Below are 19899 nucleotides of genomic sequence, written 5' to 3'. Positions count from 1 at the left end.
GAAATGCGGCACAAACACACGTTTAAAATTATGGCTATCTATTCAAGAAGCCCAAGTCTGTAACTATGATTCTGCTGTCAGTTTTAGCTTGGTGAGTTGTCTATTATTGGAGAATTAACATGACCTTGCTTTCAGTACTTTATGTAATAGCACTCTGGTTTTTTCCCAGGTTTCACAGAGCCCCTTTACAGCGCTGAGTGCAGACAGAGATGCTGACAGCTGACTGCGCAAAATAGAAATAGTGAGTCATTAGGTGTGATCTTTTTTGTTGGGAAAGTTGTGAGGATGTCTCATAACAGATGTCACGAAGTCAGATGATTCACGCTCTCATGAGCCCTCCCCAAGACACAATGCAATGCAAAGTACTGTTAATAAATCAGGACAGGCATTTTTAAGAGGCAAATTAATCCAGAGCTGGTTTACACATCGGGGTGAAAGCTAGGTGTAAGAGGCAGGCAATCCAATGATTATGTGGGCGTTCATTTTACCGGCAGGCTACAGTGTGCATGTTCCCATATGCAGCCGTCACTCAGAGGTCAGAGGTCAGCGGTGAAGTCCTCAATGACGGAATAGAGACCGGTCAGGTTGTGAAGAGCGCAGCGGGCTAAAAATATGACGGAGCTGGCAGCCGCGAGAGCAGCGGCAGGGGAGAGCGAGGCCTCCAGCAGCCGGCTGGAGCGCAGAGGAGCGGCGGTGAATCCCAGCCCGCCAGCTCGGCCGGGACAGAGCCAGAGGCAAGGCGCCAAGGCCGCCTCATATACGCACGCAAACAACACAACAAATGCCACCCTCGTCTATTTCACAAGCCATAGCACGCGTGTGTGCACGGGGGGGGGGGGGGGGGGGGGGGGGGCCCGCTACCCCACGACAACGCATTCAGGCCTACGTGTAGCGGCCGGTGGAAACAGCCCTCGCCGTAGAGACCCTCCCCCTGCGCTGCAGTTTCGTTTAGAAACCGTTACGTGCGGCTAGCTCCACTGACAGCCCTCCCGCTTTCGATTTAAGCCAACTGCTAAGGGGCGGAATGCATGCGAGCACACAGTAATGACAGCCACTTACCGGCTCTGAGTCATCTAACCCGTACAGGTACATCCCGACATGGACGGCGCCAGCGAGACCAGCCGGCGCGGAGACCCCGCCGAGCGAGCGGAGGAGTTGCGGCCGAGCGGCGGAAACGACCCGGCTGCCTTTAGAAACCGTCTCAACAGGTCCGGTGCGCGGCGGAAAACGACCCGGCTGCCTTTAGAAACCGTCTCAACAGGTCCGGTGCGCGGCGAAAACCGGAGGAAAGAAAGTAAGGCTCGGTCTCGCCGCGATGCGCAACGGCCAGGGAGAGAATCAATAGTTTATGAAAAGCGTGAAGAAATGCGTCCAACTACGGGGGAGGCGGCGGGAGGGGCTGGGAAGCATGAGAGGATGTATCACCTGCAACCGGGCTCACCACCTATGAGAACAACAGGAGAGAGCTGAACTGGGAGGAGGCCAACCTGGCAGAGAGGTCTTTCTCTCTCTCCTTCTGGCTGTTTCTCTCTCTCTCTCTCGCTCTCTCTCTCTCTGTCAATGGGATCTGTCGCTAGTTTCCCTGCTTGCTTCAATTCACAGCTCCTGTTCAAAATAGCACCCTACCAGCTGATTCTTTCCCCGCTGTCCTATTGGCTGGTGTAGGCAAGGGACCCAGGCAGTGTCATAGTAACCAGCCCTAGTACAGAGCCTCTAGTACAGAGAGAGAGAAAGAGAGAGAGCGTGGAGGGGAGAGGCACAGTAGAGACAAGAAAAGAGATATCACGGTAATATGTGTATAAAACATAACATCCATCCATTACCACCATGATTGGGGTGATCCTTTAAAGAGAGAGGCCTGTTTCTGCACGAGGTATGGGAAACAAAGTGAAAGAGCGCTGTGGGGAGAGGTGGGGCAGAGAGAAAGAGAGATGAATTGCATGGTGGAGGCGGGGTAGCGAGTGGCGGAAGGTGGGCGCTGCGGTGCATCCTACAGGCCAGCCCAGGTGAGCACTAGCAGAGGGCCCCCCCCCCGTGAAATCCAACTACCAGCTGTTTCAAAGCAGCTTCATCTGTCTTTTTCAGCAGGGACTGAAGAGCTCTCCGTCTCCAGTTCACCCCTCACACGGTCTGCCGAAATGCGGCACAAATCCCCTCACGCGCCACGGTCCTGTGCTCTCTGAGAATTGCAGTGTGGTCACTACCATCTCGGAAGTCAGCAGTTTCCAACATCCAAGCAGAAATATAAGTAGAAATATCCTACTGAATGGTTATAAATGGTGTCATTCTAAGTCAGGATCTCTGGGCACCTCCGGAGTGTTCCGAGTTTGCAAGATGATGACAAATACGTCAAAACTGAACATTGTGGTTATTTTGGTGACGTCCATTATTCATGTTCATCCCTGCATGGGTCGGAACATAGGGTCGGAGGTGCTAATTACATTGCCCTTTTATCAGAGTTCCTACCTTCCTCCTTGAGCAGTGAACACAGCATTACTGTATGAGTTTACCACCCTGAGAAAGCATTACTGTATGAGTTTACCACCCTGAGAAAGCATTACTGTATGAGTTTACCACCCTGAGAAAGCATTATTGTATGAGTTTACCACCCTGAGAAAGCATTATTGTATGAGTTTACCACCCTGAGAAAGCATTACTGTATGAGTTTACCACCCTGAGAAAGCATTACTGTATGAGTTTACCACCCTGAGAAAGCATTACTGTATGAGTTTACCACCCTGAGAAAGCATTACTGTATGAGTTTACCACCCCGAGAAAGCATTACTGTATGAGTTTACCACCCTGAGAAAGCATTACTGTATGAGTTTACCACCCTGAGAAAGCATTACTGTATGAGTTTACCACCCTGAGAAAGCATTACTGTATGAGTTTACCACCCTGAGAAAGCATTACTGTATGAGTTTACCACCCTGAGAAAGCATTACTGTATGAGTTTACCACCCTGAGAAAGCATTACTGTATGAGTTTACCACCCTGAGAAAGCATCCAGGGAGGGGGCTGCTGGGTGGCTCATCCACCCCTAGCGTGTAGGTGGGCCACAAGGTCTGGGATCAACTCCAACCCTGGTCAGTAGCCCCTCGGGGCAGCACCTGAAGGCATTCGCCTCTTTTAACCGGCCTACAGCGGGTAGAGGTTGAGCCTCTGCCGAGGTGTCTTGTTTACTTTATGAGAGTATCTCATGGGTGTTTCTCAAAACAGTAGAAAGATGATGATTTGCCAATTGCCTTATGCAAATGCTCTCAAATCACAGACTTTACAGAGTAATCACCAAGAGAGCCAACATTTAGGAGAATCAAGCATTAGAATAATTTTAATTTTCATATTCCATTACCCACAATTTCTCGAAGGCTCTGAAACGTGGACAATCAAAGCGCTTCTCAAAATCCACCCAAGGCACAAGCAAACCGACTGCACCACGCGCTGCTGTCAGTATTTCAAGCACACCAATATTACTAATCCGTGTGGGAAATGCTCAGACTTTTTTCAACAAAGTCCATTTGTACTTGATCTCCTCATGATGTATCTTTGAGTTGACTTGCAAGCACATCACTCAAGCAGACCTGGGTCAAATACTTTGCTTTGGATTCAAATACTTTTCTATGTTTTAGACGGCTGAGCTTGTCTGGAGTATTGGGACCAATGCAATCCTCTCAAAATCCTGCCTTCAGGCCCTCTTGGCTGGCTCAATTGCATCAGGCAAGATCAATCAAACGCAGAAAAGTATTTGACCCAGGTGTGCACCAAAGCAAAAGTTCTGATACCGGGTCAGGCATTGCAGGGCGTCCCTACACTGGCAAAAAAGCAGCCAAACCCCCAATCGTGGTGAGGAGATGTTGGAAGAGGGTGAAGAGGGGAAAACAGGAGCGGACGTGTCCCTGTAGGAGAGTGCTACGAACACTCATGGTCGACAAGCAATTTTGCAAAACAGGTAACAGCGGGTCAGCTGCCGCCTGCTCTCCTGTGATACTATGTGGACGGTGAGACAGACCAAAAGGGCTCTCTGCATAATGAAGGCTGCCAGACATGCCCCGGGGGTTGGAAACATGTTAACAGAGCTGCCATTTGGATAACAATGCGGCCGCTGCTAAGGACTTCATAAAAGGCAGAGCTGTGGAGACCGCACCGGATCTTTCCGTGTCCTGCCCCTCTGAGGCTGGCTGGAGCGGCGGAAATAACCCAACACTGGTTTGCCCATTTCTGCCCTTTCCTTCACGATTTTATAATGTTTCCAGCTTCGCTAATTGAGATGCTAATTGACATGATGGTAGCACTGTACTGTGTCTGATGGCCAGGCAGCTCCCGCTGTACACCAGGAACAATGGGGGACAGATGGAGAGACTGCTGTTGCTCGCAGTGGATACTGATTCCTCGGTGCGGTGCCACAATGCATCATGGGCACTCTACTGAGTCAGTCCTCCCGAGGCCGCTACCACCCGCTGGAACTCTTCATAATCAGCGAGGGCGATCATGAAAATGAATTACCCTACCCTCAATCGTAATCCCATGAGCAGTTCACCATGACAAAAAAAGGCAGGGGAGCCAATGAGAGGTAATCAGGCATGTAATAATGAATGGTGTAAAGTTAAACATGGAGGAACAGACTCGCGAGAGCGACTGTGGGTGCCGCCCCAGCGGTAAAAGATAAGTCCAGGACAGGTGCCGAGGCAGTTTGCGGTTCAGAGCCTCTGAGAAACAAGCAGGGCACGTCCTGAAGGAACAGAGGCAAAGGACGCTTCCACACTGGGGTAGGCTCTCTGGAGGAAGTCTTCCAGTGCATTCGCCCCGATTTTTAGGGTCATGTTTTCCCCATTTGTCAGTGTTTTGTCTTACGGGAAGGGGACCGGGTGGGAGATGCACTCTGGGAGGGGCAGGGGAAAGGAAGGCCTGCTGGGATTGGGCCACGGAGAGCAACGATACTCGAGAACGGGGCACATGCTGGCATTATGTAACTCACCTTGACGACTGCGAACAGTCCTTCAGAAACTGAGAAACTGAGGATCCCAAGGTGGGTAAAAAAAATGCTAATGGGCATCATAAATTAGGAGAAAAATTTCAATAAAAACAAAAAGCCTAAAACACAGAGCAGCCCTCTATAATACTCTAAAGCACAATGACCGGGGGAGGTGCACAGATCACAATCTGCAGAATAAATGCGGTGGATTCATGAAACAGAACAGATGTGAGTTGCCAGGGACAAGATGGCTGAAGATATCATACAAAGTGCAACATTTGTATGCAACAACACCTGTAAACCGTTTCACTGTCAGGAAGAATACTGACTGGATAATACCAAGATGAATTGGCAACATTGTGCTTTCAAAACGTAACTGAGCATAAATGTAAGTGTAATGTAACCTTTAAGCATAAATTTACAAATTACCTTTACAGTGAAATGGTGCTTTTTTGTGTTAAATATATATGATCATATATTATAGGGCGGTACAATTCTGCATGCAATGTTGATAAAGAATGTGGATAAAGTATACAGAATAATTCTGTGCCTGGGCTGAAAATAATTTATACTTCTCTTAAAAAAACACATTACACTCACAAAAACAATGGTTCCGAAAGAAACCCTTTGATTCCACAGAATTAAATTCTAGTTAAAGGGTTCTTTGTGGGGAAAAATGGCTCTTTATCTGGGAGCTAACGTGGTTATCTGCAGTCAGACAGGGCCATGAAGTTAATCGTGTTTCCCGGCTATTGCCCGGTCGCGATGCAGTGAGTGAGCTGTCATCCGCCCTGGGTGGCGTGACTGCACCTGCCCGCGGTGCGGGGTGACAGCTGGCGAAGCTGGTGCGGTGTGCTCGCCTCCGCGCCCCAGGGCAACCAATGTGAGGCCTGTGAGGGCAGAATATCAAGGCGAGGGCTTGAAGCCTGATTTATACTTCTCGTGCGACCCTTGCTGCAAGTGTCGTATGACGAAATTGACGCATTTTCAGTAGCGTAGTACGACATCTTTTTCTTAGTATGGCACAGAATTTTGAGTGCACAGAATTTTGTTATGTCGCAAAATAGTCTTTGTATAATAGTATTGTGTCCCACAGCATTGATTGGACAGCCAGATGGAACACTGCAATTCATTGCCATCCATAGGCTACGCCAGGCTCCGCTGTGTTTTCAAAAATCAGCTGTTTGCCGTTTTGTTACCATAGAAACGACAGAACCAGGAGCCGCGGTGGTGCACGGACCTTGATGCAGGCATCATTTTGATGCAGTTGCACAGCGAGCTCCCTAACCCTAACCCGCCGCTCCGAGGGAGGGACTTGGCAGGGTTAGTAAGATCGCCGCATACAATAACGCGCCGATCGCCTCGGCATCACAGTCGTGGTTGGAGAAGGTGCGTTGCCCTCCGGATCATTAAATCCATTTGTGTTGCTGGGGGACGGGGTCGTATGTATGTGGTGTATCCTAGAAAACATGGGTAATTGGTATAGATAGGGTACAATTGGCAACCAAATTTGTAACCGTTATCACAAGCCTTCCCCAAAGTATAAATAAAAATCATTGGGCGGCACTTTCATTGTCGTCATAGGACACTTGTCTTAAGGGTCGTGTGACGAGTGTAAATCAGACTTAAGCCTGGTTGCGTGACTTAGGACTGCAGGCTGCAGGCTTATGCCAGGGTCGCAAAGAGCCTTGTGACGAGTGTCCTATGGCAAAAATGATATGCTGCAGACACAGGCAAATCTTGCTGCAGGGTATTGACAACCAGGTGGAACACTATAATTCATTGACATGGATTGGCTATGCCAGGCGCCACTGTGTTTTTAAAAATGTAAACATCGTCTGTTTGGCATCTTGTTACCATAGAGACAACAGAACCCTTGTCACAGACCTTTGCTGAAGTATAAATGCAAAACGCTGTGCAATACTTTCATTTTTGTCATGCGACACTTGTCCAAAAAGTTGTGCAACCAAGTATAAATCAGGCTTTAGGGTTCTTGTAACGTTGCTAAAAACACTGTACCAGTTTAAGACTCTGGTGACAGTACCATTGCAGAGACTTGATAGTCACATGTTAGCTGGGTTTCAGATATGGCTGTGCTGGTGCTGACAGCCATGTTTCTCCCTGATGCTGTCGCCTCTAACTGCCATAGACCCTCATCCCTTCCCTGAGAAACAGCACCGACCACAGCCCCAATACTGGCAGTCAGACATTCATATGCAGTCACTTGAGAGTACGCACAGATTGCAGATCTGTGTCAAATATGTAACTGTTTTGGATTGCACTTTTCTGTGCTCGAATAAACTTGCCTGGTGCAATTGAGCCGACCAAGAGGACTATAAAGAGGGTTTGCACTTTCTGGGAATATGTCATAGGTTCCAATACACCACACAAGCTCAGTTGTGCTTAGAGAAGTATTTGAATCCAAAACACGTACGTATTTCACCCAGGCCTGACACATTTGTGTGCTCTTTACGTACACGGTCATATACACTGTCCTCACGACAGTCATATACACTGTCCTCAGGACAGTCATATACACTGTCCTCACGACAGTCATATACACTGTCCTCACGACAGTCATATACACTGTCCTCACGAAAGTCATATACACTGTCCTCACGAAAGTCATATACACTGTCCTCACGTCAGTCTGCTAGCACAGTCTCACGTGAGCAAGTGAGTGTGTTGTGTCCAAGCCCAGGCAGGCGTGAGACGTGGAGAGCTTGCGCTCCTACGCGTGAGGTTGACCGTGATGTTCTCATACCTCCTCTCTTGCACCGTGGACACAGGCGACAGACTGTGAAATTGAGAGGAAGATATGCAATAGGCAATATGCAGGCGTTATGGAGAAAAGGAAGGGGTGGAGGGAAGAGGGAGGAAGGCTGAGACACCATACTGCTAACAATGCCTCAGGGTTTTTCCCTTTCCTTTTTCACTCTGACTGAACGCCAAGACGTGGCAAAGTTTAAAGCGCCTACCTTCTTCTGCAGTATGGCTTGTCTCTTTTGTTCCATATGTATTCTGGAAACTCATTCTGAAGCCCTGGATTACAGTGACTCAGGTAATGAAGACAGTGCAGGAACTCAGGTCTCTGGGATACATGCAATTCATTAAGTAGATTAAACCTAAAACTGAACACAGCACTCAAACAGCTGTAGATAACACTTAAAATTCAACAGAACTCAAGCAACAGTAGATCCTGGCCAAAAAAACTGAACTCAATACTTAAATGAAGATTAAACCCATAAATTAAAAGGACATTCAAACCAATAGATAAAACTTAAAATTGAAAAAGAAGTCAAATAACAGTACATTCATCCTAAAACAACTGCAAACCTAAAACAAAACACAATGCCTAGCAAATGTAGACTAAACCTAAAACTGAACACAATGGAACACTAATTGCAGATTACCCTTAATCCGAGCACAGACAGCTTGAATTTAATGTGTTCAGCTGTTTGCTCTCTCAGAAAAACTACCTGACATGACACTCCAGCCAAAGGTAGAACAAATTCATGAGGTATAAATAAAACAGAGATAAGAAATGTGTGGAGGCACTGGCCCGGTTCAGGAAGAGTACTTTTACAAACAACAATTTAAGGCCACAGAAATCAGAACATGCTCTGACCCTAAGAGCCCTCCCAGATTGGAGGAGCAATGAAATACAATCTTATACTTCTTCCCTATGCACATAAGCCAATGATAATACCCACCATTCCAACCCCTTCAACCTTAATGAATCAGCTATCAGGTATACAAAAGGATTCAGCTATAAAATGGAGGACCCACACCACAAGTTTATTAGTTTATTATTGAAATTTTATAACACAACCCTTGTATAAATTGGCAGATTAAAAATAAATATAACTCAACTTTTCACCCGAATGAGTTCAAGCAATAAACTGACAACTAAATCCTTGATTCACTTGTAAATGATCAGATTCCGGCCCAAATCCGGTTCTCTGACCCAAAGCTGAAACGGGATGAGAGAACCTGCACCCAGAACATGACAAGGCATAGACTGGGTCATAGCCTTCCTGAACTTTGACCTCACCAGCGACTGACTGGGCTGTGATTAGTGGCTGAGCTTCAGGTAGGAGCCCAAAGCTTGACAGAGGGATTCCATGTGCCATTTTTGCTAGGTTTTAAAAAGAAATGCAGTCTTTGTTCTATTCAAGTAACACAATGTTCTCACAATGTAACTGAAATGTTATGTCAATGTTATAACTTTACCACAACATGGCAGCAACATTGTGAGAACGTGTTGTGTTAGCTGGGAAGCTTGCTGTTGCAACATGTCTTTCTCCTTGCCACTCAGCCAGTCATCACGGTTCAGCTTCTGTCAACCGGGTTGCCCAATTTCTACCCTACCAGTGTGCAAATTCACCTTCAGGCCACCCCTTAGGCCATGTGGTTCTACAACGGACACACAACAAGTCTTTGGCAACTGCTACAAACCGACTGTAGTGGGTGTACTCTGGGAGGAGGCCCGGCACCCTGACCCCTACCGCCAACACCTGTGAGTCAGCGGTCCTCTCTGACGATGCGTCACCGACATGCTGTTCCCCGATTCGACGGAATTGCCAGCGCTCTCTCACACACTGACCTGCATTGGTGGAACTGGGTCGTTCCAGAGAACAAATTACGGTGTGTCACCTGGAGCTGTGCTATGCTAATTTTAACTGTGACAAGACTGCTTACGTTCACGATCGCTGGGGGCATCCAGCCAAGACTGACAAACGCGAGAAAGAGCTGTGGAAACAATCTGTGGAAACACCGTACACTCAATTCCACCTGTCACACATTTAAAATACGTGCCGCTTCCCAAATGTGGCAACGATAGATAATTTTAGTAACTTCACAGTAAACTTTGAGTTAACTGTTCACATTGCTACATTACAACCAATGGAAAACGCATCAAGATGATTAAGCCCAATGTAATTCTAACCAATTAATAAAAAATAGGTAGCACCCACAGAAGAAATTTTACATTTCATTCTTAGGTAATGCTTATAATTACTTTTCCGCACTTTTGTTCTTTACTACCATGTTGCTCCCGAGCAATTGATTTCTTACAATAAAAACCAAAACTACTAAATCTCAGACACACACAGGGGAACCCGTAGGTACTGAGGTCTTGCAGCAGGCTGGTAAACAAGAGGGAGCTAAAATCCCACTGCCGCCAGCAGCTGTGGCTAAGCCAAAAGAATTGAGCCCCGGGAATGAAGAGGAGGACAGGCCAATCCAGAGAACAAGAAATCCGGAGCCGAAATGGCTGACGGCTCAGCGGCACACCTGAAGCTCGCCTCCCAGCCTGCACCCCAAACTGCAGGAGAGTTCCCTCAGGAGCCCAGCTTACCACATGGGGACTCTGCATCGTCTCCGCCGCGTCCATTCGTTTGCCGTTCCCGGCACACAACGGCAAATCGGGGAGGGAGAGATGGAGAAAGAGAGAGAAAGTAGAGCGGTTCTTGTGTGGGTACTCTCCTAACCCCTAATCCCCCCTATCTCCACCCCACAGACCAGAGCAGGGCAAAAGCAGAGAGAGGAGTGCATATGAGAGAGAGAACGAGACAGAGAGAGAGAGCGAGCGAGAGAGAGAGAGGAGAGAGAGAGATGAGGGGTCAGGTTACAGGACTAGTGCTACATTTGCAAACGGGTGTAGTATATTTAGCCCTGTCGGGGCAGATACAGGCCTCGAATAAAATCTGCACCAGAAGGAGGCCTGGTATGTGTTCGTCAGCCATTCAGTCTGCTGCCCCTCTGACGTGGGAACCCTGCAGCCCCCGATTCCCCCTGCGCTCCCTACAGTCAGTCGAACAGCGGGAGGGTGGGTGGGGATACAGTAACAGCAGGTTCAGGGGACGCACTTTCAGAAATGCGCATTCGGTAAAATTCGGGTTTATATGATAGTTATCCTGAGTTAAACTGGTGACCACATGCCAATTTGAAGCCCAGCTTTTACTGAAATTCATCTAGTTGAGAATTTCACTAATTTCCCACATCTACGCCAGATTGTAGCACAACTGAGAATCTGGCTGCCAGTAACATACAGTATGATCATATGAATAAATATGACCTCAGAGTAAATTAACTCTTAATTCATCCCCTGTAATAGACGATGTGCAAAGTTTTGCTGCATTATTAAACAGATGAAACACTTATCAAAAAAGCGTGTGTGTGTGTGTGTGTGTGAGAGTGTTGTGTGTGTGTGTGCATGTGAGTGTGTGTGTGTGTGAGTGTGTGTGTGCATGTGTATGTGTGTGTGTACCTGCGTGTGTGCGTGTGTGCGTGTGAATGTGTGTGTGTGCGTGTGTGTATTTGTGTGTGTGTGCGTGTGAGTGTGTGTGTGTGCGAGTGTGTGTGTATGTGTGTGCGCGTGTGTGTGTGTGCGTGTGAGTGTGTGTGTGTGTGTGCGTGTGCGTGAGTGTGTGTGTTTCATTGAGGATCCCTCAGTGCCATTCACTTGAGGCATAAAGTCGTTGGTCAAAACTATGAGGCACGGTGACTTTGATCCTGTGCCACATGCAGCGATTCACCTTCCTGACTCAACAGCACCCCCAACCCAACAATACATTATAGTTAAACAGTTTATAGTTAACATATAACATATTAATAACTTATAGTTAAATAGTTAAAGCGCAGACTCTCAACTTTTATTAAATAGTATTTCAGGGCACCATAATGTTTGGGACAAATGCAGGTGTATATATATTTTTTCTCCAAGTAGAAAATATTGTACTGCTTGCTTGAAAATTTGAGACATTTCCTTACCCCATTGGCAAATCTTGAAATGTACTTGTCAAGAAACAATAGTCTTGCCTTATTTAGCAAAAAAGAATAATAGAAATATGATTTTTAGTCTCAAAATAGGATTAAAATACATGTTGAAATTGACTTATGTATTTTTTTTGTAGCGTGGAAACATTTCTTTGGGCAGGCCACTGGGCTAAACTGAAGTCAGTGTCACGCTCATGGAACAAGCTTCAGATGATGTGTGCTTTGTGTCGGGATACATTATCATGTTGAAAGTATCTATTTGAGTAGACTGTGGCCATAAAGGGAAACACACGGTCAGCAACAATATTTAGATATGCTATGACCGTCGAATGATGCTCAACTGGTATAAAGGGGTCTAATATGTGCCAAGAAAACATTTCCCACACCATTACACCACCACTAGCCTGCAGCATTGACTCAAGTCATGATGGATCCATAGCTTCATGCTGTTTCGGCCAAATTATGTTAGGCCAGGCAATGTTTTTCCAAATTTTTGTTTTGTTGAGAATGTGCCCACTGCTGCCTCATCTGTTTCTTAGCCGACGGGAATGGAATCCGCTTCAAGGTTCGATGTGTCGTGCATTCAGGGATGTCATTCTGCACACCACAGTTGCAAACAGCTGTTATGTCAACGTGTGGCCTTTCTGATAGCTTGAATGAGTCTGCCCATTCTCCTCTGGCCTCTGTTGGAACTGCTGCTCACTGAACGTTTCTTGTTTATCACACCATTCTCTGTAAACTCTAGAGACTGTAGTGTGTAGAAATCCCTTGAGGGCTGCTGGTACCACCACATTTGGCTCCAACGATCATACCATGGTCACAAGTCGCTTAGATCATGCATCTCGCCCATGTTTAATGTTTGGTCCAACAACAGCTAAACCTCTTCACCATGTCTGCATGCTTATGAGATTCAGTCACATGATTCACTGTTTGGAGGAGCAGGTTATTTACATTCATGAGTAGGTGTACCTACCTACTAGTAGCCACTGCTCTCCAAGATCATTGAAATGACAAAATCTGCATATTTCAGATCTTTTCCATAAATATTCTCTGAGTGTGAGTACTAGAAAAATTAAATATCCACAATTTTAAATGATGTATAAAATGTGCATGATTTTGTGATATAAATAAACACAATTGCCTAATAGCCTAAACGAGGAGAACTTGCTATACAATATCTGATGATATAAAGTGATTTGTGCATTAATCACTTGTTAACCATCCATTATCTGAACCCGCTTATCCTGATCAGGGTCGCAGGGGGGCTGGAGCCTATCCCAGCATACATTGGGCGAAAGGCAGGAATACACCCTGGACAGGTCGCCAGTCCATCGCAGGGCACACACACCATTCACTCACACACTCATACCTATGGGCAATTTAGACTCTCCAATCAGCCTAACGTGCATGTCTTTGGACTGTGGGAGGAAACCGGAGTACCCGGAGGAAACCCACGCAGACACGGGGAGAACAAGCAAACTCCGCACAGAGAGGCCCCGGCCGACGGGGATTCGAACCCAGGACCTCCTTGCTGTGAGGCAGCAGTGCTACCCACTGCACCATCCGTGCTGCACTTGTTAACCAAAGATTGTAAAAAGATTGAGACCAATCTGTTTAAGGGAAAGTTTTCCACTCCATAAATGTTATGCACAGCAGCCATTATAGGCTACATTTAATGATTACAAATATGGGAAAGATGCAGCCTCTGTTGACTTGCATTGGGCTTTTCTTTAATTCAGAGGACTATAATTTCTTGCGCACTCGATAGCTTCCTGTAAGCCATAATGATAAGTTTGTTTTCTTATGCTGCCAAATAGGCAAATTGATTATGCTATCCAGAAAATGTGTAAAAAAACTGATTTTTTAAAGTCTCAGAGCATTTTTGTTCATTGTTACAATTTTATTGAGCAAACCTGCTTGTAGTTTGTTTTAAATAGCCTAATTCCCTCTGCATAATCGGAAATATAAGTATGTATACAGGATATATAAAGGACACATCAACATTTGCTTTTTAATAAAGAACTATGGATGTATGATGTGTTTTTACTTGAAACATAGTTTCAATTATTTATAGGAACACAAATGTTCCCGAAAAGTACATTGTTTCAGTTGAGATCCGTTCAGTTCAGTGTTTACCAACTCCAACAGCACAGATTCAGTGCAGTGTGAGTGTAGTTTAATTCAGTAACAACTGTGTGGAATAGCTTGCAGGTTCTGTAGTGGAGGGAAAACCTCTTGAAAACCCACAGTTTTTCAGGCTTGATAAAGTACTAGATACTATCTAGATAGCTAGATAGTTTTTAGGTAAACAAAGTATTAGGTACACTTCAGTGGTAGGAAAATGGAGAGTGCTGTTGGGCTTAATGGCCTGTTCTCTTTTTTATTTTATGCCACATTTAGTTATGTTATGTTATGTCAAGTTATGTAATGTTGTGTTACATCAGAGCACAGATCAGTTTGGTTGGAGGCCAATATAATCTCTCCATGTGAAAGATAACTAAAAGCCCATACTGACAGCTGATATGTCTAATATTCAAATACAGGCTATACACTCAAAAAGACCCAGCCTCCCACAGTGTCCAAATTTCAGTACTACAAAACTGGCTACTACATGAGATGCCCAGCGCACAGGGTCTGCTGGATGATTCATCCAGTTAAGACAGTGTTCTAGCACATGGACTGGCCCCATGGCCCAGGATCAAATCCCAACTGTGCCAGAGCCAACCCTAGCTGGTAGCATTGCTGGGATTATGCTAAATTGGCGGTAGCATTGCCCCAGTTCAAGGAGGGCTGACTGGGTGCCCACAATCTGTTTTAGACAGACCTGGGTCAAATACATAATTGTTTGGGATTCAAAAGCTTTTTTGTTCTCAACTGATCTAGCCTGGTGCATTTGAGCCAACTGGGTACCAGAAGGCGGGGTTTGCACTTTTTGACAGTATTTAATATGTTCCAATACACCAGACGAGCTCGGTAATGTGGATAAAAGTATTAAAATCCAAAGCAATTACATATTGGACCCAGGTCTGGTTTGAGAAAGCTGCACATGAAGTGTCTTCCATCAACTGAAGTCTTGCAAGCTTGTTTTGTGGGCTGTTGTGTGGAAAAACAAGCAGCTGGAGACATTGCGCGATTCAGAGGAGAGCACGGGCTTGTCGATACCTTGCTGCATCAGCTGTGGAGGGCCACATATGAACTGGAATTCTGAATTTGGAGGAAAGCCTTGGGCCAGAAAGCATAGAAACAAATACACTCATTAAACACTTTATTAGGAACACTATACCAATACTGGGTAGGGCCTCCCTTTGCCCTCAAAACAGCCTCAATTCTTCGTGACAACACAAGATGTTGAAAACATTCCTTTGAGATTCTGTTCCATGTTAACATGATAGCGTCATGGTAATCTCTGCAGATTTGTCAGATTCATGTTGTGAGTGTCCTGTTCTACCACATCCCAAAGGTGTTCCATTGGCATCAAATCCGGTGACTGGGAAGGCCACTGAAGTTCATTAAACCAGTTTGAGACGACTTTCGCTTTGTGAAATGGTGCTTTACCATGCTGGAAGTAGCCATTAGAATGTGGATACATTGTGGCCATGAAGGGATACACATGGTCAGCAACAATACTCAAATAGGCTGTGGCATTCAAGTGATGATTGATTGGTATTAACTGGCCCAAAGTATGCCAAGAAAACATTCCCCACACCATTACACCACCGCTACCAGCCTGGAGTGTTGACACAAGTCAGGTTGGGTCCATGGACTCATGCAATTGGTGCCAAATTCTGATCCTACCGTCTGTATGCCTCAGCAGAAATCAAGATTCATCAGAACAGGCTATGCCCAGTTTTGGTGAGCCTGTGCCTACTGCAGCTTTCTGTTCTTGGCTGACAGAAGTGGAATCCAATGTGGTATTTTGCTGTTGTAGCCCATTTGCTTCAAGGTTCGATGTGTTGTGCATTCTGAGATGCTTTTCTGCTCACCACTATTGTACAGAGTGGTTATCCAAGTTACCGTAGCCTTTCCGTCAGCTCAAACCAGTCTGGCCATTCTCCGTTGACCTCTCTCATCAACCGTCCACAGAACAGCCGCTCACTGGATATTTCTTTTTGTACCATTCTGAGTAAACTCTGGAGACTGTTGTGCGTGAAGATCCCAGAAGATCAGCAGTTACAGAAATACTCAAACCAACAATCATGCCACAGTCTAAATCACTGAAACCTTTTCCCCATTCTGATGGTTGATGTGAACATTAACTGCATGATTATGCACTGCACTGCTGCCACACGATTGGCCAATTAAATAATCGCACAAATAAGTAGGTGGACAGTTTTACCTCATAGTGCTCAGCGAGTGTATAGTTAAACTATATTTTGGCACCGTTTCAAAATTCACAAACTCCGCAGAGAGGGAGAAATCAGGACTCGGAGTGCTCACATTTTCATTTTCTAGTCTTGAGTCAACAACAGCGTTGTTTGCTTCCACACAGTTGCTGCGGCGCATTTGCACACAATCCCACTCCTCCCTCTCAGAGCTCACGGCAAACAGTCATTAAGGCCGGTAAACAGAGGCGAAGGCGGGTGCACCGCGCGTCAGCCTGATCCCGGAGACACGCGGGGGAGAGAGGGGCAGGGCCGGGCGGCTGGGCCCGTTCCGCACACGCTCACGCACGGCCGGTAGTACGGAGCCTCGCTGCAAGCGCGTCTCTCAAACGAAGTGCCCAGAAACTATCCGGTCACAATGATTCGACTAGGCATATGCGAAAATGACAGCGGCCATTTCGATTCCGCCACTAGAGGGTGCCGGCTGCTCTAGTGAGACCGTCCCCCGCACGCCCCTTCTGGAAGGAGATCGAGACTGAAGGGATGGGACTCGTTCTAAGACGAGGAGGAAAATAACCATCCCCAAAACGGCTGGATTTACAACTGTATAAAGAGTCAGAGACTGAACACGCTGCGGTTGGAGGTCGGAGGTTTCCCCATCCATCTTCAGGTTGACGGGCCTGGCGAATGAATCATCGCTGTCAGCTTTTCACGGGAGACCATGAACTGTGATTGTAGCACGTTGGGAACCACATGGGAAGGCATCAGGGTTTTATCTAGTCTGACCGTTTGCATATGGTCAAAAGGCCCTACAGATTACAGGTCCCTCACAGGGCAAAATAAGTACACGAGCCAAAGTAAACACAAACCTGGTCTAAGGTATGTGTGTGTGTGTGTGTGTGAGTGCGTAGCCACCTGACTATGCCAGGTGCACACTGACTGCTGCTCATCTCCCATGGCTCCATAAATAGCCCACCACTTACAGGAGCATCAACGGAGCGATGACAACATCCACAGATGCATCTGCGTCTGTTTTTCCCCTGGTAACACTCGCCGCGCTCCGACACATGGATACGCGCATACGCGAGCACGCACCCTCCCCACGCAAGCCCCCACCTCCCCCCCCTTTCGACCGTGCCTGCGTGCTGAGGGGCTCAGTCTCCATGGAAACCAGGCCAGTGTACCACTTCCACAGTTGGCTATGGATGGCTGTGGGGGCGCGTGTGTTTGTGTGTGTGTGTGTGTGTGTGTGCAGGAGACCAAAATAAGAGATGGGACAAGTGTGAGAAAGAAAGGATAGAATGTACACACACTTATGTGAAGAAATATGGAGTGGGACTGTGTTTAAACAAATACGGCGAATGAAAACATCCCCCAGGTTCGAGAATACAAAGGCTTCAATTGAGAGATACGCCCTTTTTCAAAGAAGGAAAATTGCTGCTGCCTGTTAGTACATCCAGCTTTCCCACCTTTCGCCTCCTAGTACCCCCCCCCACCCCCACCCCCCCCTTCAACACACACCCGCCTACCCCCACCCGCGGGTTTGTCTGTCTGTCAGCGCAGATCAAACGAGCCGCCGCGACTAATTAAGCAATTAAAAGCGCAGCGTCGATCGCCATCACAGAGGCCGGTGGCAGGGGCAACCGGGCTCAGCACGACGAGTCGCTCCCATTAGCGGCTGGGCCCAACCTCCGCCGCGGGCCCCCACCCCCTCCTACCCGTCGCAGGGAGAGGAGCTAATGAGAGATTTGGCTGGAAAGGAGGGGGGGGGGAGTCTGACCTTTCAGATCCGCATGAGGGTGGCACACCCCCGCCGTCTTGCGGCCAGGGAGGGAGCTATTTTCCGGGGAGGGAGCTATTTTCCGGCGAGACGCGCAGACGGGGCCGCTAAATGTCAGCCAGGCTCCGTCCCTCCTTTAACTCAGAACAGCGCTCCATTAAACGTCTCGGAGAAGGGACCGCTTGGTGCGCCGCTGCACTTAATGTCATGCTGCCGGAGGGGTGGTGTCAAGGTTATGATGCGGATTCTATAGGCCAAGGCCCACCCACACCAAGAACGATAACTATACATAGGAAAACTATACATATGAAAGTTTCCAAAATCGTTTAAAAACTCAAGTGGAGTGCACACCACATATACACTCAGTGAGCAATTTATTAGGTGGACCTGTCCACCAGCTATTTTTAATCAGCAAATATTTAATCAGCCAATCGTGTGGTAGTAACTAAATGCATAAAAGCATGCAGATGTGGTCAAGAGGTTCAGCTGTTCAGACCAAATGTTGTGAAATGTGATCAAAGTGACTTTGTTGGTGCCAGACAGGGTGGTTTGAGTATCTCAGACAAAAAAATATCCAGTGTGTAGCAGTTCTGTGGGCAAAAACACGCTGTTAATGACAGAGGTTAGAAGAGAATGGTCGAAGCTGACAGGAAGGCGACAGTAACACAAATAACCACACATTACAACAGCGCTACAGTATGCAGAAGAGCATCTCTGTACACACAACGTATCAAACTGTCCATCCAAAGTGGATAGGCTAGGGCAGCAGAAAATATATGTCTAATAAATACCTAATATTGTGCTCACTGGGTGTATATGACAACAACAGTGACAAATTATATCATTTGGATCACTTTTCAGCTATTTTTTCCAGTGCATGATCAATAAAACACCTACAGCCAATCAAAATCCAACCAAATTTGTAGGGCGTCATGTTCAAAATGGCAGATGACATAGCCGAGAGACTATTTAGATAACGTTATTGTCCATCGGTATGAATGCTCACATAGTTATCGTTATAGTCATCGTTCTTGGTGTGGATGGGCCTTTAGTCTTGAAAGTTCTCCCACTCCATCTTTGAAGCTGCGACACACATTGGTAAATATTCATGAATGGCTACGGCCTATGGGGTAATGGCCAATCCAAAATGCTATATAGCACTTGAAGCCTTTGTCCTCAACTCTTGCACCTAACATATGCACAACAAGCAGATTACAGTCGAGTTGCTGTTGATAACATCCTTGCTGGACCAGATAAGCATTTTGAAGACTGAAGGAGTGTGTGAGAACCAGATTCTAAATGAGGAACCCGCTGCCTTTTCCCAGAAGAAACACATTTTAGCTGGTGTGTTTCTCAAGTGCAAATCCTGCTCAAAAGATGTCTTGCCAGATAGAATGATTAAACTGTGAGAATCTTCTGGAGATAAAAAAAAAACAGCCAACTCCAGGAAGATTTACCACCGTTAAATACATACATACACTGCTGCTCTGAACACCAGTCATATAAGTAATCCCTATTTACCATTGCCACATGGCTAAACTAATGCTAAACTAATACTATTAAATGGATAAAATAATTGCTACAAATATCCATTATAGAGGTATTTTTCATTGGTTAATTGTTAATAGTATAACAGAAATGTGTGTATTTGCTACTGAAGTCCATTGTTGGAATTTGAATAACACTAAAAGAGATTTAGTGCACGAATGTCATAAGCAGCTTCATTACAGGCTTCACAGAAGACAGCCATCTTCTAACAAACAATGATGCATCTCTTGGGGATGTCAACCAAAGAAATGAGTGACAGTAATAAAGCACTAAAACGACAGTTTATAGTTAGAGAACAGCAATTTCACCACAGAGAGAGAGAGAGAGACAGAGAGAGAGAGAGACAGAGAGAGAGATGTCTGCTCGGAGACAGTCGAGGCTAAGCCCACAGATTGTTTCCAGCACAATTCTCAGTACAGCACATTTAATGTGGATTTACATGGGTATCTGGAAATGGCTTCCGAATAGAGAGGCAAAGAGCTTTACATGAGATTTCA

General features: G+C 46.3%; 1 protein-coding gene across 3 annotated transcripts in view; it reads right to left on the bottom strand.

Moving 5' to 3' along the window:
* The window catches only part of LOC133116139 (voltage-dependent L-type calcium channel subunit beta-1-like), a 65563-nt gene that overhangs the window by 29286 nt on the left and 16378 nt on the right, over positions 1 to 19899 (bottom strand). Inside the window, exon 1 of one of the 3 annotated variants that reach the window (XM_061225422.1) lies at positions 10332 to 10492. The exons of the other annotated variants lie outside the window; for them this stretch is intronic. Within the exon in view, the coding sequence (XP_061081406.1) occupies positions 10332 to 10367 (36 nt within the window). The 5' untranslated portion in view covers positions 10368 to 10492. Of the gene's footprint in view, positions 1 to 10331; positions 10493 to 19899 lie in introns of those variants that run through there. 3 annotated transcript variants of the gene reach the window in all.

The sequence above is a fragment of the Conger conger genome, chromosome 2, assembly GCF_963514075.1.
Source record: "Conger conger chromosome 2, fConCon1.1, whole genome shotgun sequence".
Classification (NCBI taxonomy): domain Eukaryota; kingdom Metazoa; phylum Chordata; class Actinopteri; order Anguilliformes; family Congridae; genus Conger; species Conger conger.
The sequence above is the reverse complement of the archived record's forward strand: the minus strand, read 5'-3'. Positions and strand labels throughout refer to the sequence as shown.